This window comes from Ambystoma mexicanum, chromosome 11 (assembly GCF_040938575.1).
Source record: "Ambystoma mexicanum isolate Mex_15411 chromosome 11, UKY_AmexF1_1, whole genome shotgun sequence".
In the NCBI taxonomy this organism is placed as follows: Eukaryota; Metazoa; Chordata; class Amphibia; order Caudata; family Ambystomatidae; genus Ambystoma; species Ambystoma mexicanum.
In genome coordinates, this window is record NC_090934.1 from 449,327,410 (window position 1) to 449,350,153 (window position 22,744).

At 44.4% G+C, this 22,744-nt stretch overlaps 1 protein-coding gene across 1 annotated transcript in view; it reads right to left on the minus strand.

Annotated features, from left to right (window-relative positions):
- The window catches only part of LOC138503500 (astacin-like metalloendopeptidase), a 485,620-nt gene that overhangs the window by 134,518 nt on the left and 328,358 nt on the right, over positions 1-22,744 (minus strand). The window contains exon 10 of the mRNA XM_069623281.1: positions 22,397-22,622. Within this exon, the coding sequence (XP_069479382.1) occupies positions 22,397-22,622 (226 nt within the window). The remainder of the gene's footprint in view (positions 1-22,396; positions 22,623-22,744) is intronic.

Consider the following 22,744-nt stretch of genomic DNA (forward strand, 5'->3'; position numbering starts at 1 on the left):
GTTACAAATATATCACCATTTTGGAAACGGTTTGAAAAAAGTGCCGGACCATTTGTGGACCAGCAACCCTCATGATGTGGGGCTGCTAAAGAGTGTTGGAGGGGTGAGAATAAAATTGAAACCGTGCGATATTACCATGGGTAAAGCAATACCTCATGTATAAGGAAGTGGATGCAGGGATTTATGAGACCATTATGGTGCTGTTGAAGCAAGGCATAATACAACCTTCTGTGTCTCCATGCAATACGACCATCTACCTTGCGAAGAAACAAAATGGGTCCAGTTGGAGGATGGTTCAGGATTTGTGTCCCCTCAATAATATGGAGGATACAGAATTTCTGGTGGTACTGAATTCTGCCACCATTCCCCAACATCCCTACTTGGCCGAACCACTTCACGTGATGGATTTAAAAAAGCATTTTTTTGTTTCCTTATGCAACCATTCTCAGTACCTAACAGCATTTACATATTGTGATCAGAGATCTGCGCCCACGGTGTTGTCCCAGGGGTACTATAAATCTGAGGGTTTTTAACTTGGTGAATCTACAAGTGTCCAGTACCCTCGTTCAGTACGTGGACGATCAATTCATTTGTAGCACTTCAGAGGAGCAGTGTCAGAGACTATTGCATGCCGCACCCTGCCCACAAGGAAAAGGGGACAAAGTGGGCAAAGATAAATTGCAGTACTGGCAGCCAGAGGTAGTATATCTGGGGCAAGTAGAATCGCCTGCAGGAAGGAAGGTAATGCTGGAGAGAGCCCCTGCAGTTCAGAATATGCCTCAGTCATTTACAGTGAAACAGATGCAGCAGTTTTTGGGGCTCTGTACCAATAGTAGGTCATGGATCATTGATTACTCCAGTTGTGAGGGCCTTAATTTAAGATCTCAAGGAAGCACAGAAAGTGAAAGGGCCGATGAGTGTTCCTAGTAAATGGGCACTTGTTTTCGGGAGCTCAGGCCCGCCATCAGCAATGCTCTGGCCTTGATGACCTTGAAATGCAAGAAGCCATTTTATCTCTTCACATTCAAACAGGTAGGTGATGACAGCGATCCTGACCCAGTAAACATCGCTAGGCCACACATTTAGCTTATTAGAGTGAACTCCTCCTAGACCCAGTGATGCAGGGACAGTTCCCCTGTGAGCAAGCTCCAGCAGCAGGGTCTTTTGTGATTCAAAAATCTTCAACCATTACGATGGGTTGCCTGGTGACATTATGTGGAGCATGCAGTCTTTGTGAAGACTTGAAAAGTCCACGTTAACGACTCAGTGTGTCAGGGTATGAGATTTTGTCAAATGCATCGATTCAGCCTGTGCAATGTCACCTAGTAAATCCTGCAACATTTGTAGCAGAGCCAGTGCAGCCTTCATAGATCACGATTGTGCAACGTATGAGGGAGAAGAGGGAGAGGGTGAATGTGAAAGAGGATGCCCTGGAGGGGGTTGAGTTGATTCTTGTTGTTGGGTCTTCAACCAGGCGACGGGAGAAAGGCATTCAGATAAAGCTGTTGTGGGTCTTGTGAATGGGGAGTACCGGGTCAGACTAAAGAGATAGTTGCCTTCTCATTACTCAACACAAGCGGAGGAACTAGTGGCAAACAGAGGTGCTGGAAAGGAGTAAGGGAAGGCGGCCAATGTTTATTCTGAATCCACATACATCACCTCCACTGTCGAATCTGGGTTATCAAGATGGCAGAGAAGAGGGTTTAAGAGATCTGACGGGTCCCCTGTCTAGCATGCTGCACTGCTATCCCAGCTAATTGATGCATTAATTTTGCCAGCAGAGATAGGTTTAATCAAATGCACAGGCCATACCAACCACACTAATTCAATAGCTCTCGGGAATGAAGCTGTAGACAAAGCGGTGAAGGAAACAGCATATTTACCTTTTACATTTCCCCACAAAATGGAAACCGTGTCCCAACAGGTACAGTTTCCAGCTCCGTAAACTGCAGTCCCGGTGCTCCAGATAATAGAAAGGCAAGAGAAAGCCCCAACAAAAGAACAGGCTCTCTGGAAAAAGAGGATGTGTTCGCTCACCCACAGATTTGCTTTGGAGACAGGGCATGATGGTGATGGTAGTAATGCCTGTAGAGATGCTTCTGTTAGCTCTAGAGCAACTACATTATCTGTTGCTTACCTCTATGCCAAATCGCAGCAAAACTCCAGGAGAACTGGTTTATCCATAACTTATAAAAGCAGTTCAGTAGATTAATTGGGAATTGTGTGGTCTGCATGGAGTTAAATCCGGAAATACCATGCAGTCAGTGAGGGGGTTCTGCTCAGGCAATTTGGTCCATTTAAGGAGCTCCACATCGACTTTGTGGACATGATCATGAGGTGCAGTAACTTCCAATCATTGTTGCATGTCCATCCTCCCCGTGGCTTGAGGTTAGACCCGGTGTACACCCTGATGCTAAATCAGCAGCAAGATTTCTGGTGAGATTTGTTTCTGTAGTGGGGAATGTGAAATTTAAAAATCCAATAATGAAACCCACTTCTTGAATGCCTTTGGTGTTAAGTATTAAGCATAGGTTGTGCTCTGTGTGCCACCCTCGGGCCAACAGAATCATGGAGAGGCTCAATGGGGTCCTGAAGGCCAGTTTAGCTAAAATATGTGCAGAATTAAATAGAAGCTGGTGTGTTTGCATACCACTGGCACTATTTCATTCATGCAATCAGCCAGGAAGGGACCAACACCATAGCCCTCACAAATTCTTGACTGTGCAAAGGCTAGGCAAACCTCTCACCTAGAGGCATGATATCAGATGCTGATAAGACTGCAGCAGTCCTAGGAGAGGAGTTTAGGGAGTACCATAGGGAGATCACAAAAAGCATTAAGATTATATCTTCACAGGTTGTGTCTTCTCACCAACAAACAGGAGAAAACAGCGAGACTACCGATGATCAGCACAAGACACAGCTTCTCCCCGGGGACCACATCTACATCCGCACGTGCATCATTGGAACGAGCAGCGTTTCCATGGGCCACACAGAGTAATCTATGCGTCTGACTGCAGTCAAGGTGCAGGGCAACAAGAATTGGATCCAACCAAATTCTACTCAATGAGAGACTGGCAACCCTCCAGCAGCACAGAAGCAGGCATAACAGTTAAGCATGCCCTAAGGATTCACTGTTTGTTTCGGTGCAAAGGGGTGTGAATAGAGATCTGGAATTTAAAATCATTTTTGTTTAGGAAAAGAAATATTTAAGATTGTGAATTGTATGAAAAATTGTTTGTGGTTCTCTTGGTTCTGGGGTCATGTCTGAAGATGACAACTAGGGTAAATACATTGTCTAATTTGATGAAGTCAGAGGAGAAAATGTTAAGAGTAAAAAGAAATGTTAATAATGTATTTGATAATGACAATCATGAATTAGATCTCACAATAAATGCACATGGTTTTGCAGCGCATAACGTATGGTATAGCTATATGAGGAAGGTGGGAATGCACAATCTGATGAAAAATATAAATGGTGCCAGTTACATGAGGACCCTGAGGAGATGAACAGGGTCGGTTAGTGGCTCCAAAAATATTAGTGTCACACCTATTCAGCATGTATCCCGGGCAGGCATATGTTGGAAGGGATGGCATGACAAAGATAATGGGAGAATCCTGCTTTGCACCAGAACTTACTACTATGGTGCAGGAATACAGTCAAGGAGGCATAAAATGTTTACAGATTAACATGTGGAAAGGGGACAGGTGTGTATCCTGCAACTTATGGCCCAGTTGTGGGGTTACGGATCGATCTTGTACAACTGCCAAAATATAACCAGTGCTCCCTGCTGTATGCATGCCCTTGAACTATGTACCTAGCTGTCCTCCCCCTGCTGTATGCATATGCCTTAACTGTGTACCTAGCTGTCGCCCTGGGCCCACTCATCTTCACTGCATCGTTGTGTCACAGCCACCCTGCAGCATGGGGATAGGCTCCTTGAACATCCCCCCCCTGATTTGACTTTCTGCATCTTTGTGTTGCAGCCACCCTGCAACATGGGATTAGGCCTCACAAATGTGCCATCCTGGACACTACTGCACCCTGTCATCCACCCGATATAGCATTGCAAGATGAAAGATCCCATTGTGGTAGTAGGTAAAGGGAAGGAACAGCCAGTACGATGTTATTTATTAACAATAGTGGATGGAGGGAATAGTATCAGGTCAGTGAAGGCCTGTTTGAAAGGGACACTGGGCATCAGTAAAATTCAGACAGTTTAGACAGTAGGACATGTACTATGATTCAAGATTTACAATCACCAGAGATGAAAATAGAAGATTTCATGAAATACACCCAGGTATAATCAGAGGTTGTGGTAGAACACGGTCGAATCCAGATAGAACAGGATGCAGATATAGGATATTAAAATCAACTATTGCAACAATTTTGTTTACTGTTCCTTTGTCCGCTTTCCAGGTGACTAACCGTTACCCTAACTGCACTGGGGTGAAGCCAGGGTCTGGTCGTGGTATAAGTGATGAATGGTACATTGTCAAGGGGGAACATGTTCAAATTGGGAGTTATGGGATTATCAGCAGCAAAGGGAAGTATTAGACAAAATGTGGAGTGGTGCGAATACTGCACTTACAGCGTGGGGTATAAATAAGGGCACAAATTAAGAAGGTCGTATTGACTGACTTGAGAAGGCCACTGGGGTAGAGTTGACAGGTAGAGAGGCACGGATAAGTGAGCTGCATGTCATTGGTTCATTGAGTCTGCTTACCAAAGGGGCCCTGCAGAAGCTGATGGATGGTGTGCTGGATGCAGGAAGAAACTGACTGGGATATGGTGTGTGAAGAGGTGCAAGAATATCTGAATGCCCAACCCATATCGCTCAGAGGAGTTATGCAACACAATAGCTGGCCCCCGTTGTTGAAGAATTACTCTGGGATACCTGAACACCTATGGCCATGGTGAACTTTGGAAGTTCAGCGTTGCTAGTGCAAAGACAAAGGGACTCCTTCCGAGTGGGGCGTTGAGGGATAACGGGCACCGGTAAGGAGACCGGTGCCGGTAATCCCTTACTGCCCTACTACGAGTTTCCTTAACGGGTCCCTCCTTTAACGCCTTGTCTGACCAGGGGTTATGGACGGGACCCGTTAAGGGAAATCAGAGCCAATAACGGTACCGTTATTAGCTACTTCCCCCTTCCCATTGAGCCCTGTGGGGGCTCAAATGGGAATGGGGAATGGTTTTCTCAATGGGGATTTACCGGTCCCGCAAAGGTCGGACTACACCGGTAAGTCCCCATTGAACGAGACCGGTGCCATTACCGTTATTGGAGGTAGTCATGGCGCAAATAGCGACATGACTACCTCCAGTCTCGGAATGAGGCCCAAAGTGTTTGTTTACAGCACACAGGCAAATACATGGACTTTGGGTGCTGAATAGCAGAATACTGCCAGGACCAGGGTCAGGATGCAACTGGGAATGAGTGACCCCTGGGAAATCAAATTACCCGGTAATTAGCTGGTAAGATAGCTGAGCAGGTTGAGCGCTTGCTGCTACGAGCTGGCCATGATCTGCAGGTCGCAGGTTTGAAATCCCAGCAAGGCCAACTCAGCCTTTCATCCTTCCGAGGTCTATAAATGAGTACCAATTTCAGTTGGTTGATATTGTATGGAAATGTGTGCTCTGTAAAGCGCTTTGTATGAAGGCACTATAACACATCATTATCATCATTACCCAACAATGCCTCCAGATACCTGATCTGTGCCCCAGGGATGACACCTGATCTGTGGTATTAGTTCAAATTGGGAGTTATGGGATTCATAACACCCACCGTAGAAATGTTTTAGCAAAGTGAGGGTCAGATGGTGTTGGTTGGAAAGCAAGTGTGCTGGGAAGAAGCAGGCTATAGTTTGGTAGGAGAAGGTTGTTTTGAGGAAAGGATTAGTGTAGAATTAGTAGCTTCACCATAATTGGAGATGCATTTTACTATCAGTACAGGTACCAAGCAGTTTAGGGTTTTCTGGCCCGCGACAGAAAAGGATGGTAAAGGAGTATGTGTTTGACAGGGTGGGCACAGTTGGTGTCAGATTTGGGGACTTCAAGGAGAGACTGCAGTAAGGGATGTGACCAAGAGCTTGCAGGTGTTAGAAACAGTGTACAACAGGGAAAGAAGCATTTGAAGTGGGCCATCGAACAGCCACAATGTGTATGGAGGGAAATGTGTCATGTGATGTAAACAAATAGTGTCTGAGCAACCTTACATCACCATCACAGTATGTCTCAAAGCATTTTCTCTTCTATTGGCAGCGGTAATATGGTGTATGCAGTGTTGTCTGTTGTATCAGGCATGTATATACACATGTGAATGCTGTTTTAATCATCATTCCGATCCTGTATGATTCCAAGCTACTGGAGGACAGCACAATTCCATTCTGGAACAGAACTTTGTAGTACTGTTAGTAGAGGTTATGATTTAAAAGTAAGAAGCAGGCTGTGGTGAAAAGGCAGGTTGGGGCTGCAAACTGTGAAGAGTAATAAACGTCTTACTGTTACTCTTCCTGCCTTTGAGTGTCAATCCTAATACTGGCAATGAGGATTTCAAAAGCAGCCCCAGCCTGCGAAGCGAGTAAGTCAGTAGAAGTGCATCAGAGCTTCTGTGATAACGCTAAAGTCCTGCTGAGAGGGTAGCGGAGTGCGAGAGATACTGAAGGTACTGTGAGAGGGAACGAAGCGCACCAGCCAGGAGATGCCTTCCCCTGCCACATGAGGTATTGTGTGCCAGGGGAGGGGCTGTGCAAAGAGGCTGCCAGTGAGGGAGAGTGCAGCCTGCATGCTCGCAAGCTGATATGAAAGGGAGCCATGTGGCCACATGGAGCCTGAAGTAAGAGAAAGTTGAGGGACAGCACGAGGGACAGCATAAGCGACAGCGGCCATCCAAGCGGCATTAAGACATTTATATTGAAACAATGCTGCACGTACACGGCAACGTCAGGGGAGGCGCCCATCATATGGTCAGGCGTCTTTCATACATTGCATGGAATAGTGCAACACAGCCATCATAAGGTCAAGCAGCCATTTTAAAGTCAGGCAAGAGTCAGACACCACAAGGAACAATGCTTTGTGGCCATTTTAGGGTCAGGCAACCTTTAGACATTGATGAAAGGAAGTAGGGCAGCCATCAGCAAGTCAGGCACAACCCTTATAAAACAGAAAAATAAACATTCCAGGACAAGTACTATTTTTGCTGCACCAAGGGGAGCCCAGTATGAAATGGGATGACTGGATGGAAGGGTTCATTAGATATATACATGGGGTATATGGCAGCAATTTCACAAGTGAAAGAAAGGACTCCTTATTAAAACATTGTTTGAGGCAAGGTGGTCAGGCAGTTTAAGAAACTACCAGAACTCCTAGCAAATGATCCAGCGGGCTAGTCGAGCTTTGAGCGGAGCTTGGCCAGATTGGACAAACATTTTGTTGTGAAAGAGAACATGTTTCTAGCGAGATACCATTTTGCCATGCAGGGACAGCAAATCCATTGAGGAAATTGTAACAGTGCTCCGAGGGTTGTCCATAAAATGCAAATAGGATCACTGCAGAGACGAACATATTAGGGATCAGTTAATAAGATACATTGACTAAAAGGTCAAAGAGGCTTTGTGTAGGTAAGGGCGAATTTAATTTATTTGGATTTGTAAAGTGCAGTAACAGCCCAAGGGCATCGAGGCGCTGTTGCATGAAATCATCTTAGTTACAGGAGGGTTACTTTGCTCATGGTTACAGTGAGCGTGCAATAATGGATGCACCACAGACATAACTCCAGAGAGCAATCTAAATAGCAAAAATTGGGCAACATACAGTAAAATCCATCAAAGCTTTGAATGCTGAAGCTGGAAAAGTTGATGTAATGTGGTAGAACAAACACTACCAAGTAAGCAAATTGCGAAGAAGGAAGAGGGGAAAGCAGCACCAAAGAAGAAGTCGGAAGTGAAACAAAAGTATGATTCGAAGTTCTCCAACAAAAGGTGTTATAGGTGTAGCAACACAGACCACATAGCAAGTGACAAACAATGTTTCACACATCATATAATATGCAGAGAATGTAGCAGGAAGGGCCATATTGCTCACTGTTGCAAGCATTGAAGCAAGCATGGAGGGAACAAACAGCTTTTGGGGAATAGTACGGGCTACTGGCAACATGGTGGTACATGTGACAAAGATGAGGCCTGCATTGTGAATGCAATTGATGCGAGGCCGAGAAGGATAAAACCCCATGCCGAGATTGATGTAAATGATGTTCTGTGAACCTATCGATTGATAGTGGAGCAGACTATACGCTGGTGATTTTGTGGATACTTGGAGGGAAAAAGTTAACTTATATGAACTGCGAGAACCCAGCGTGAGAGCGCATGCTTATGGAGGGATACCGATAGATTGTAGGGGAATTCTGGGCACAGGTCAAGTTTGGCGAAGGTTGTGCACAAGCAATGGTGAGGGTCACAGTGAAAGGAGGAAACCTGCCATCATGAGACACCCAAGGTGATTTGGGTCTGAGACTAGATCCGGATCATCCAGCACAAGTGATGGTCATTAGAAAAAAAGTTTTTGGAGAGTTGGTGGAGGAGGAACAAAATGACATCACAAAATGGTTTCCAAAAGTGTTTGAGAGGAAAAACTGGTTGTTTGAAAGGGTATGTACATTTAATAAAGATGAATCCAGGTGCCATACCAGTGATAAAGGCACAGTATACCGCTGGTCCTACGAGCAGATGTTGAAAAGGAACTAGAACGAATGTTGAGCGAATGGATATTGAAGTGGAAGCAGCGGAGTGGATAAGCTCCATAGTGGCTGTGCGCAAGCCAAATGGTAGTGTCAACTATGTATTGACCCGAGAGGGTTCAATAAGTGTGCTACCAGATAGGTTTCCATTGCCAAAGATTGATAGTCTTATCAGAAATTGGGGAAAGGTGTTTTCAAGACTAGATCTGAAGGCGGCTTACCATTAGGTGAAGTTACATCCACCTTCTATGGATCTTACTGCATTCATAATGCCTTTAGTTTTGTATAGGTGCAGAAGGATAACGTTTGGACTTATCTCGGCATCCAGTGTATTTCAAAGAGTAATGAAGAAACTGCTGAGGGGAATACAAAGGGTGTGTTATCAAGAGGACCTTCTAGTGTGGGGTAAGACATTGTGGAACATGATGAGCAATTAAAAAGTATTGGGAAGAATGGACAAAGCTAATTTGACAATATCAATAGAGAAATTCAAGTTTAGAGTAAAAGATGTTCAATATTTGTGTCATGAGTTATCCGCTGAGGAAATAAAACCAATGGAGTTTGAGGATGTGAGAAGTTATTTGATGCAAGCACCCATTCTAAAAGGATTTAAAGGGGATTGGGATGTGAAGTTGTTTGCGGATGCCACTTCAAATGGTTTGGAGTGTGTACTGATGCAGCAAACGGGTAGAGAATTGGAAACTAGCATTTGCTCAAGAGTGTTGAAGGACGCAGAGCGAAGGTACTCATTTATAGAATGAGAGGGATTAGCTTGTCTGTGGGGAGTGGAAAAATAGGATTAGTTTTTGTGGGGGAGAAGATTTGTACTAATGATGGATCATAAGCCCCTTGTTGGTGTCTTCAATAACAAAGGAAATGCTGTGGAGTACGAGGAATGGAAGGGGGTGAGGAGGATGGAGAGGTGTTAGCCAATTTTAGAGTGGCGGATGCAAGGGAATGGAGTGAACAGTGAGAGAGAGGAACTGTACAGCACAGTTGTGAAATATGTGCAGGAGGGATGGACAAAGAAGGATGTGGAGGAAGAATTGAAAGGATATAGGAGAGTAAAAAATGAACTGAAGAAAGATATTTTGTCTTCAGCAGATAGTATAGGGGTACCGGAGGGAATAAGGGAGCAGTACTTGGCATAGTCCAAGAGGAGCATCTGGGGGTGTGTAAGCTGAAGGGTTCGATGCAGCAAGAATTCTGGCAGCCTGGATTAGACATGGAAGTGGAGGATTTTTGAAAAAGAATGCGAGGGTTGTAAAAATAGTGATACGGTTCTCGTTTCAAGGACGCCATCCATAAATGTTATTGAACCGCCCAACTCTGTGTGGGATGTGGTTGCTGTAGATATTTTGGGTCCGACATCTGCAAGAGGACAACAGAGCTCTAATGCAATTGTGGTTGTGGACCAGTTGTCGAAATAGCCGGATGTGCGCGTGGTGAAGGACATAAGTGCGCACAAGGTAGTGAGTTTAACGGAAGGAATGTTTTGGAGGGAAGGTTTTCCCAGGAAAGTGGTGCCCAATAATGGCCCACAATGTGTGTAGAGAAGAACAAGTTACTTACCAAATTGGTAACATTCTTTCGACTGGATTTTCCTCCAGTGTATGTCACATGGTGGACATTACAAGCCAAAGAGGTGGCATACGTTGGAGGACACAATCCATTCGAAATTGAAGAATTTTTTAAAGAGAATGGCGTAGAGCATACCACAACATACCCTAAGGGAAATGCGACAGTTGAGAGATTTAATAGGACACTGATGGAAGTGATCCGAATCGCTGTAGCGACATGTGGGAATTGGTCACAGGCAGTGATGGAGAAGGTCATGCTATATAGGATTGCACCCCATAAGGTTATGGGAGTTTCACCATTTGAGACATTGAGAAGGAGACTACCAAATACGATATTGAAGCCAGGATGGATGGGGAACTTTGGTTGTGATCGCAGCTTGGTGTCTCAAGAGGTTGTACAATAGAAGGTGATATATGAACAAATAAAATTTAAAAAAAGAGGTACGAGAACAACTTGGTGAGAGAACAGTTGATGCGTGAGAGAAGTGGTGAAGGTGAAGAGTGGGAGGAGAGTTCAGAAAGGATATATGAAGTATTCTAATGTGCTGCAGGTAGTGAAGGACCTTGGAAATAAATTGCTTCTGAGCAATAGTGAGAAGTGGAGCAAGGAAAGAGTGACGAAATGCAGCATAGGTGTGGAATTTTAAAGGAGTCTTTTAGCATGTCATTCAACAAAGGGAAGGAGGTATGTTGCATCAGGCAAATGTATATATACACACATGTAAATACCTTTTTAATCATCACAATCCTGTATGATTCCAAGCTACTGGAAAGGACAATTAATTCCATTGTGGAGCGGAACTTTGTAGTACTGTTAGTAGAGGTTATGATTTAAAATTAAGAAGCAGGCTCTGGTGAAAAGGCAGGTTGGGGCCGCTTGCACTGTAACTGGACCTGAAACTGTCAATAGTAACAAATGTCTTACTGCTACTCTTCCTGCGTCCGAGTGTCCTTCCTAATACTGTCACCGGGCAGAAGCCATGATTATACAACATAGGTCCTCCAGTTCGCCTCCTCTTCAGTCTGGTGCTGACCTCGGGCCCTTCTTTGCCCTACCTGGAATGCATCAAGAAAGTGAAAGTGAAATGCTGCAGAAGGAGCCATGGAAATTGTTATGAAGCCCTCAAACACATGACGAGGATTGTATGTATTGTAAAAGGGCTCTATGTGATTATAGAAAAAACAATTTCAGAGAGGCCATTTTTAACGAAACAAAATAAGCTAAAGAAATTGAGTTCTTTTTTCTATTTGGGAGGGGGGCCTCCAAGCCTTCCGTTTCCCTATGTGTTTAAGACCATCCCAACCCCCTCCACCAGTTGTATCCCTTACTCCACCCCATCTATGTTTCCACAAAACTCAGTGCATTTTTCGCTGTTTTTGTTTCGTTATAAGTTCCCTCTCTGTAATCGTTCTCTAATCACTGGATACCTTGTAAGAGTAGGTACTTTTACAATAGATGGTTTACCTGCACAAACGAAAAGCAGGAATGAAACATAGCCAGATGAGGATTAGCATAGAATTCCATGTGCAAATGAAAAATATGGGAATTGGGGCATGTAGCACAGGGGTATAGAAAGATGAGTTAGATTTGTAGCAGTCAGTGCATTAGGGGGTTCTGTGAATGCTGAGGACCCCCAGGGATGGGGGATAATACAATTCATGTTGTATTGACGCCATAAAGGTAATATGATGAATATGATCATATATGATAAACCACAATGTGGGAGGAGTCAGGTATGCGGTTGGATAATTGTAGTGCTATTGCTTATATGTGCCAGAGAGTTTTTTTTTTTTACTAAAGGGGACAATCGCTATGTAAATCACCACTAATTGGCAAGAACTTTATACAACAGACATGCGCTATAGGACTGCTGACACAGCACTTTCAAAAGCTCTCGGGTGCACTCGGTGAAGGCCATCTGGCCTGCATCTTGGATCATGCTGGCTTAAAAACCAGCTTGTACAATGGGACCTTATTCTTGTCTGGACGCGAGTCAGGGGACTTTGGTCCCACACCCCTTACCAGAGGAGGATTGTCAGACCAGAACAACTGACCCAGAAGTGAAGGATCACGTGAAGACGGAAGATGATAGACACAGAAGATGGATTACGGATGTAGAGAATTAATAATATTATGCATTGTCTTGCTGGTGCGGGAGGTGAAAAAGATGTGATGGGTATTGTGAGGGACAAGACCATGGGGGAACATAAGAGGATGGTGACGTGGTGGCTGGTTGGGTTAGTGGGCTGATGGGGTGCTATTTGTTTATATGGTTTGTAAGTGAACAAAACAATGGCTTGCTTTGTCCATTTCCAATTTGACTCCTGCGTCCTTTTATCTGATTTTATGTTCATAATACACATAACCACTACCCTCATCACTGCACCCCTAGATCTTGACTTTTTGAAGCAAAGAGTAAACCATTCATTCATGAAAGTTCGGAATCACAGAGGAAAACACTAACGACTCATGCATACATTTCTCCACTTCCCCCAATCTTCGAACTTGTACACGTTTCCCCCGCTAACTGTAAATGTTAACTATTGCCTGCTACCCTAGAGGGCATGTCAGTAATAAATGCTTTATTTATTTTTTTTTAGTTTATTACAAACTTTTAAAAATTTACAGCAGAATGGTTTCCAACTCTGCTCTACATATAATTATTTTTGTTACGGGGGAGATCCATTGATCTTTTAGCAGGAGGCATCACTTTTTGCTTTCAAGTGTCTATCACTTCTAAAAATGCAATCAAGGCAAATTTCAGTTTTTTGTTTTCTCCTATGTGGATAGCTCTCCACCATTCCTCGACGGTATTTGTAGAGTGATTTTCAAGCTCTTGTCCAAAACATCTCGTTCTGTCATCTCATAGGCTAGGACAAGTTACCACCAGATGCTTCAATGAGTCTTCTCCAGTGTTACATAGTCGACATATCTCATCTTCTTCCTTCCAACCACTTCTTTGATGCAGTTTCCATGGTTTCCCATTCATTTAGCCTGAAGAGCATGAAGGTTCTTCCCTTTCTTTTTGCTTGGAAATTGTGTCAAGTATTTTGGGAGTTCGTTTAATTTCTTAGTTTCGTATGGAGCATTTTTCATTCTTTTGTGATGAATTCTCGTGTCTTGTGTCCCTACCCAGTCAAGTGTTAGCATTTGTTTTTGACTGCATCCGGATTCTGCACTAAAGTTTGCGTGTCAGTGTTCAATTGGTTTAGAATGGTTTCACTAACTGCTTTCCAGTTTTTGAAGAGGCCCTCTCTGCTTTCCTCTTTCTTTTGTTTTAAGATGCCAAATTGTGGAGCGATGTTAACTCCTATGATTTCTCTGTAGAGGTTTAGTGCATTCCATATGACAATAACATGCATCGATGATAAACTAAGTTTGTACCTCATACAGGCAGTTGGAAAGCCTTTGGGCAAATTAAGGATCGCTTCTTACCCAAAACTCTCGACTGATTCCGAATAGAGTCTCAGCTCTGTATGTCAATGCAGGTAATATTTTAATTCGATATAAGCGAACAACCGGCACAATAGAGAACTTTCCATATTTTGTTTTGGGTTTAGAGGCTTGGGCAGCTAGTTGATTACATTTGGACACCAGTTTTTTTACCATTGGTTCATAACAAATGCTAGCACTTATTGTTAAGCCCAAGTATTTTTCTTCTGAAACAACTTTGATGATGTTGTTGCACATCTTCCATTGAAACTTACCACACGTATTTTGGTTGTGTGTGCCTTGTAAGTTCTTTAGAACCAGGATCTCTGTTTTGGATACGTTGATTTTCAATATATTTGTTTCAATGTAGACTTTTAGGGTGTTGATCTTCCTCTGAAGTCCGATTGGTGTTAGATCCAGAATTTCAATGTCGTCTGCATATAGAATCATATTGATGTGTTCTTTGTTAATTTTGGGAGGGAAAGAATTTACTTTACTCAGCACCTCACCCACGTCCGATATAAAGAAGTTGAAGGGCGTATCTCCTAAGGGGCAGCCCTGCTGGACTCCACGAGTAGTTTGGATGGGTGCAGTAATATTCCCTTTCTGATCAAGCCGGACTTGTACAGAGGTATCAGAGTACAGTACAGTTATTGCCACAACCAAACTTGTTGGGCATCCTTTACTTTTCATTTTTTGCCACAGCATTTCTCTATCCACTCCATCAAAGGCTTGTGCCAGATCAATAAATGCAACGTAGATTGCTAGTTTGTTTTTTAAGCCTCCATTTTCAATATGTTAAGGATGAATAGATTTAAATTGCAGCCCACTCTTATGAATCCAGTTTGCCGTATATCCGCTACACCTGCCTTCTGAATCCAAGCTTTTAGTTGGTTCAACAGCTGACTGGTGAAGAGTTTTCCAACTACGTTGAGTAGCGCAATTGGCCTGTAGTTATTGGCTTCCAGCCTTGAGCCTTTTTTTAAAAAATAGCTCAATTATAGCTCTTCTCCAAGTATTCGGGACTCTTACAAGTTCTAATACCATTTTAAACAGCTTGGAGCAAAAGTCCCACCATTCCTCAGGATTGTTTTTTAGAATACGATTTGTTAAGACATCGGGTCCTGGCGCCCTTTATGTACTCAGTCTTTTGATGTTATTTAGGATGTCCTCTCCCTCTATACAGAGATTCCAAGGCCCCACATTTGGTGTTACAGGTTCTTTGTCTTTGTTCTTCTGAAATAGTGCTGTGTAGTGGGCAATCCATTGCGATTCTGTAACCACATTACTTAGACTTGCAATTTGTGGCTTCTCAAAACCCTTAATTACTGTCCAAAAATCTCACAAGTTTCTTTGAGCAAGACAAGATATCATTGACTCAGCATCTTTCTGTTCTGTTGCAGCTTTATGCCATTTTGTCCAGTTTCTGTAATGCATTTTCTGTTTTTTTTCTTCTCTTTATTTGTTGTTGCTTTCAATTATACGCAGTTTTCTCAGGTCTTTTTTTTCCCACCACTTCAGGATCATATACATGTTTTTTTACACTGTCATTATGATTTATTTGCGTTGAGACTTTGTAGAACTGCAGGAGTGTATCATACTCAAGATTTTCTCCTTCATCTTTTGACTTATTTAATTTTGCTGCGAAGTCCTTTATTTTTGAGCTGCTCATTCGTAGCTGATTGCCACCAGGTATGACTTCGATTTTCTGGTCCCATTTCAATTGCTTTTCCGTTGGTTTAATTTTAAAGGTGATGGTTACAAGGTTGTGATCATTTTAACTGGTTTCAATAACCTTCATATTTTGAATCCTGTTTGTCATAGCTTTTGATGTTATGAAATAATCCAGGGTTGATTTTTGTGTGCCCCTCTTCCATGTTGCATGCGCCAGAATGGCGCCCAATATGTTGCTCTTTAAAATGTCCAAGCACCTGGCATCCAGTTCCTCCCAGATAACGTTTCTCAGATTTTGTAAACGTTTCTTTTTTGGTCTGTTGTCCATTTTTGTTAGTAAATCCATATTGAAGTCACTGCATATAATGATAGAGGCATTGTCTTCAGACTCTGATAACTGGTCCACGAGGTCACATAATTGGTCAACAAATGCAGTTTCACCAACCGCGTACGCTGCCAGTATATGTTGATAATATGCATTGTTATGGGTGACTTGTTCACACTGTAGTTTTTTGTATATAAGGGCAGAGGATTTTTGAGGTACTAATTCATAATCCACGTATCCTTCTAACCATGGTGAGCATTCCAGACATAGGTCGACCTCTTTCTTTGCATATGGCAGGGTTGAATGCCAGGTCAAACCCCATCAACCAGGGGTGGATCGGTAAGCCATGTTGCCCGAGAGCAAATTATGTCCAGAGGCTGCAGGATGTTGTTTGAAGGCTGCAGTAAATGGCTAAAACCACGGGTGTTCCAGGAGCCCAATATTTTCAGATTTCTTTCTGTTCCGTCCTTATGTTAACTGCGATTTGTACTGTGTAGGGCTCCTGCCATCCAGGTCCAGTTATCAACAATGGCACCTCTTAACTGCATTTCCTCTTCTTGGATCGAACTTTTTCTGCAGTTTTGCGTTTCAATAGCAACCCGAAAAGGCGTTTTTAATTTCATTAATTCTCTGTTTTGTTCCTCCCAACAGGGTTCATCTTGGGTTGGTTTAGCCTCATATGGCTTTCCTCGGCTCATTGTCGTGCCCTGCGACAAAGGACAATCCTCATTGGCGCTGTGGTCAGTAACCAGGGGCTTTTTCACAAGCTCTTTCTTGTTACTTATTTCTTTGATTAAGAATCCCAGGTAGTAAATATTCTCGGCATTTCTCAGTTTAAGGTTGTGCACAATCTTTGAATGGATGTGTAGCACTACCCTATCTAAGGTGCAATCGACAATGAATTCCACTATTTTGATGTCATTAGATGACACCATCTTCATGTTTGGTACATGGTTCAAGAGCTGCAATACATTAAAGCGATTTAGAATCAAACCATTGTCTTTAGGTTCTGTTCGATCTAAAAGTAGACAATAGTTATTCACCCAGGGTCGATTGCGAGCTACCTTTTTGGCGCATAGATTTCACTCTATCCACTCTCCATGCTTCATCAGAGGATTGCACACCTTGATTTCCCTTAGTGAATGACCCTTTCTTCATTTTATCATTTTTTAGGTTTTTTTTCTTCCCAAATGTGTGGAGGGATTTTCGTCCACGTTGTCTTTTTATTCCGTCATTCTCTATATTTGATTTGGCAAGCGTCCTCTCCCTTTTTTTTCACTGAGGAATTCTTGAAAATCAACAATTTTTTTACTCTTGGTGTTTTCACTGAAGTTCAGCTTCTTATCAGGTGACAAAATGGCAACCATTAGTTTCCATATTTTAGCATCAAGACGTGGAGGCTCGACAATTGGCTTTCCTTCAGCGTTATTTTCCTGTTTGGATGATGAATTTAAGATCGGTTCTTCGTCCTCAGATGATTGTTCACGTTCTTCATCCTCATCGGATAATTCGTAGGTAGAAAACTCCAGTAAGTCCTCAATGATGGCTTCTTCCAGAGGAGCAGCTACCGCTAGTTGTTTGGCCTTCAGTGCATTATTTTAGAGTGCTTGCACAGCAGTTTGCCATTCAAGGTTTAGTAGGCACATTTTCAGATGTCGGGTTACCGCTTGTTTGGATTGATGCATTCTGCACCTTAAGGTTTCTCGGTGCATGCAACACTTGGTCATCCATTTCCGCATTTTTGTCACAGCCACCTCGCTGTTGGTTGCTCTCTGAAGCATTTACCACCCACTCGGCATCTTTGGCTCTGCTCATTGAGCAGCGGTACTCGAATCAGAGTTCGATGAGTTCGCCGAGTCGGAGGGCAGGGGGCGGGGCTCATCAAAAACCTGGTACTCTGCATCCAACAGTGCTGAGTCCAGGACATCCTCCGATCCCTCCGTCACCCCCTCGGTCACATCTTTGGTTCTTGTCATTATGTTACACAGGTGTTTTCACTTACTTGATACTTTGTGGATGGTTGTTTCAATGTCTGCATCGGAATCCTTGCAGGGGCAGACACGCATTGTGTGCATTTAGCCTTGCCCCTCAGGCCCTACCCTGCTCAGCACTTTATTACCATAATGAACCCCCGGATTACCTCTCGTGCAGTTTGGAATTACATAACTCTGGAAGCCGGAGGGGATTGGCCATTAATCAGGTCAGGTATTCACTCAGTGTGCCAGCAGCATCATAGACTCCAGGGCTGGTCCCATGATGCTCTAGGGCTGCCTCCTTGCACGCGATCACCACCACCCCCTTTCAGAGCAAGGGCCGTCTCGGAGATAAAACAATTAAAAAACACACATTAGCATAACTAAAGGACCTGTGAGACTTTCAGCAGAATTGTCCTCCTATAATCATCAGCGTAAACAACGGGGTGGTCACTAGTCAGCCACATGTACACAACTCCTGTTCATCTGCAGGATAGATAGCTCAGTATTTTAGGTGCTTGCTGCAGAGTTCTGTGCTTACATGGTCGATTACATGTTCAAGCGCAGGAAGGGCCTATGTTTCTTTCTGGGTAATAATGTGTATCAACACCAGTGCTGTGAAGTATAGTAAGAAGTAGCATGTACAACAAACAATGATCCGTTATGTTCATGGTTATCATTGCACACACATTCAGATTAAAGGCAGAAATAACATCAATGCCTTACCTGCTGAATCAGCCATGCTAGCAATGGGTTTAAAGGGCTGCTTTTTATGTGGCAGTGCTTAGAGCAGAGGTCTTCAATCTGTGGGGCGCGCCCCCCTTGGGGGGCGCGCCACCATGCCTGGGGGGGCGCGTGATGCCTTCCAAAAGAAAAGAAAACGAATAACGCTTTTTTTTTTTTTTTTTTTGGCCGCACTGAACTGAGCATGTGCAATGGGGAGCCACTGGCTCCCATGCACATGCTCAGCCAGTGCGATGTGGTGGGGGCGTGGCCATGGAAACAGGAAATAAACGCAGCCTGGACGCGCGCTTTCCTGCATTTGGATCGCGCGTCCAGGCTGCGTTGTGGTGTCCTGTGATCCCTGTTGTTGTTGCTGCCGCCGCCGCCGAGTCCGAGGTAAGTGACTTGTTCCGCTTTATGTTTAACACGGCTCCCCCGTGGCAATCTGCCATGGGGGAGCCGCGTTATTAATGCAGCACCGGTCCCCCTGTGCCCCTCTCTCCCTGCATCCCCCACATTGGGGGGCATGCATGGGGGAGAGGAGGCGAGCGGGGGACCGGAACTGCTCTGTTGGTGTTTTTTTTTTACAACGCGGCTCCCCCATGGCAGATTGCTGGAGCCCAGCAATCTGCCATGGGGGAGCCGCGTTGTTAATGCAGCACCGGTCCCCCTGCGCCCCTCTCTCCCTGCATCCCCCACATTGGGGGGCATGCATGGAGGAGAGGAGGCGAGCGGGGGACCGGAACTGCTCTGCTGGTGTTTTTTTTTTACAACGCGGCTCCCCCATGGCAGATTGCTGGAGCCCAGCAATCTGCCATGGGGGAGCCGCGTTGTTAATGCAGCACCGGTCCTGCTTCATTTGCCATGGCTGTGTTTCCAGTCATCCATTGGATCCCTAGCTTGCGCAATGCTCCTCGTTCTGGAAAAAATGTGTTGGTTAAACCAGGGCTCTCAACCTTCACCCGCCAATAGCGAGTGATCATGGGGAGTATATATATGGTGTGCATTTGGCGAATTGAAGTGGTGAGTGACTTCTCATGCCTGGTAGTAACTTGCAGCTTGAAATTTATTTCTCTGGATATGAAGTCAGGTTCGTTTTCAGTGTTGGTCCTGTTTGACAGATGATTTACTGACTTTTGGAGAATGTTTTTCAACTTTTGGTGGTACCTTTTTTCTTTCCCAATTCTGAGGTTGATACTCCTTTCGGCAAAGCCTCTCCTACAAACTGATGGCACTTGGCCATAACTAAGGTTCTTGGCTCTAGGGAAAATCCCCAAATGGTATGTAATACCACATCTGTCACTACTGCAAATTCAACTACTACACTAAGCTCATTTCCTTTCTCCTCCCCTAAACGCAAGCTATCTATGGACCCCTAGTCAATGCTTGCCCTCCTCGTTCCTGCTCAGATTGCGCTACCGTTCCATTTTTCCCAAAACTGAGAGCTCCGCCATCCACCACCACCACCCCTTGCCGGTATGGATTTCACAAGGCCCCATTTTCTTCATGCCGTATGCCACCTCTCACTGCAAACCCATCTCCTTTGGATTCTCATATCCTGTATTTGTGGGTAAAGCTCCAATCTGCTTTTAGTTGCCTGACCTCCCCACAAAGCTGTCCTCTTGCACTACTAACTGCCCATCTGATTTCTATCACTGTATGGCGCTGCATTGCTTGATGCCACATCACGGGTGACCGGGGGGACGGGACATACGCATCATCAAGGGCAACCCAGGGGGGGCACATTATCACCTGCAACCTAGTCCGGGGCCACACTGCAAAAAGAAATTAGAACTGGGCCTGCATGATCTGAATAGTAATCCTTGTGAGACTTGTACCACTGTATTTTATCCAACCAGTGTTTCGGACCCATTTTTGTGTGGGGTTTCCCTCCCCCACTCCCAAGCTTTTCATAACGTTTTTGTTGAATTTTTGCTTTTTTAAAATCTCCCCTCCTTTTTTCCCCACCCCATATTTCTGACCCTTTTTTGCATGGGGTGTTTCCCACCAACCCCAACATTTTCACATGGCTCAGTTCAACTCTTTGCAAGTGGTGTTTGCCATGTTTATGCTTTTTTTGGGGTGCATTTCTACTTTTTTAAAACCGTTTGAAATGTTTCGACAGGTTCAGGCTCCTTTTCTCGATGGATGGTTTTCTAGTGCCCAAAGATGGTAGGGATCTGAAACGTAAAGCGGAAGGAGAGGTGGGAACATACACAAGAAATGCAAAAACACGGAAATATGATCACTCTTATTTGGACTTTGGGTTCACATGCATCACAGTCGCTGGGGAAGTGAAGCCGCAGTGTGTGATTTGTGGTGCTACATTAGCAAATGACAGCCTGAAGCCAACAAAATTAAGGCGGCATTTGGAAACCAAACATGCCGATTTAGCAAAAAAGACCAGGGATTTCTTCGTACGGCAGCTGCAAGGCATGAAAAAGCAAAAGGAGACTGTTAAAAGTGTGGCATCTGTACCTGCAAATGCTTTGAAAGCATCTTACCACATTGCGTACTTTCTTGGCTAAATTTTCTAAACCTCTCCCTGCAAGGCACAGAAACCACATCATTTGCCATGAATGCAAAAATATCGGCATTCAAGAAGAAGCTGGAGCTTTGGAGGAGGAGGGTTGATATTGGCATAGCCGATGCGTTCCCATTATTAGAAGATGCTCTTGAGGAGACAGAGTATGATCTCATGTGTTTCTGAAGTAATTGGAAACCATTTAAATGCTCTCAGAACCAGTCTCGAAAAGTACTTTCCTGACGACAATTGCAACATGAATGACTGGGTGGTTCAGCCTTTCCTAGCTGACGTAGGAGCCCATCTCCCAATACAACTCCAGGAGGAACTAATGGAGCTCCAAAGTGACCGCCTAGTAGAGAGCCAATTCAGAAAATTGTCTTTGGGTGCATTTTGGCAACATGCGTCTGCAGAGTATCCAACTTTATCGAAATGTGCAGTCAATGTACTTTTACCTTTCAGCACCTCATACCTGTGCGAAATTGGGTTCTCTGCACTTGCAGCCCTAAAGACAAAATATCGGTCAAAGCTGGAGGTGGAAGAAAGCCTGCGGTTGGCTATTGGAAAAAGTGAACCCAATATTGACAGGCTGGCTGGTGAAAGGCAGGCCCACCCTTCACACTAGTTCTCCAGTATGCCACTGTCCAACTTGCAAGTGACAGCATTGACAGTACGTTGTACTTCAGAAACAAATTGTTACAGCACTTGCATAGCAAATGTTACTACAGGACAGCATTATTGGGTGTTTTCGTTTGTGTGAAATAAATACCCAACACTATTTTTAGTCGAGTCCTCTGTATTATAGCAAAATAATCGGAATGCTTTGTTCACAAATATTTGTCCTCATCTGATTTGAATCATTGCAAGCAATGATTTTGAAACAACGTGGTGTGTGGCATGCACTCCTTCGTTGGGGGCACCATTATACTCCAGCGCGCGATAACCATTTGCAACCGAGTAACATTTTGGAGTACATGTGTATAGGGGGTGCCTGGGCCGGAGAAATTTTTCTTAGGGGGGGCTCGGGGTCAAAAAGTTTGAAGACCACTGGCTTAGAGCATATGGGAGTTCACTGTGGTGCATGAAGCCATACTGCTCGGGCTACTAGTAGCTAACTAGTCCACCCATGCTGGCAGCTAAACAAACTATGCGCCAGATATGGGATTGGTAGTAGCCTGTTGGTATGCCTTTCATTATGCTTGCTACAGGCGGGAGCTTTTGATACCAAAATGCTATCCATTTCAGCTGGGATGTGCATCGATGTCTAGGAAACGTGCTTCCTGCCCCTTAACTTAACAGCTGGCAGAAGGTGTACTGGCCAGTTCCTTCCCTTTGCCATCCCCGTTGCCTATGCCAGGAAGGACCTGCAATCTCAAACCGCTCGGCCAATGAAGCCCAGACCCTGGGGCACGGAGACAAACGAGAGGAATACCTGCGTTATACGCTGCAGAGAATTGTTGTGAACCGAGCGGGCCATTATAGACGAACTCCACCAGCATGCTGTTCCCAGAGGAGATCAGCGAAGGCACACTCCGCAGCCCACAGGTGCTGTCCAGCAAGACTGGAGAGGTGGTCTGCTTTCCATCGTACACTCGGAGGTAGCTGGACCGGCAGCCGTCACTGGACAGGAGGTTAAAGTCGTTGAACCACAGGAAAATCTAAATGAAACGGGAGAAATCATTAGTTTTGGACTATCGTTCACTTCCCTCTATGTGGCTCACAGAAGGTCTCATTCTTAAAGATCACCAATTGCATGTGTCGATTTGATGCAGGAGTAAGT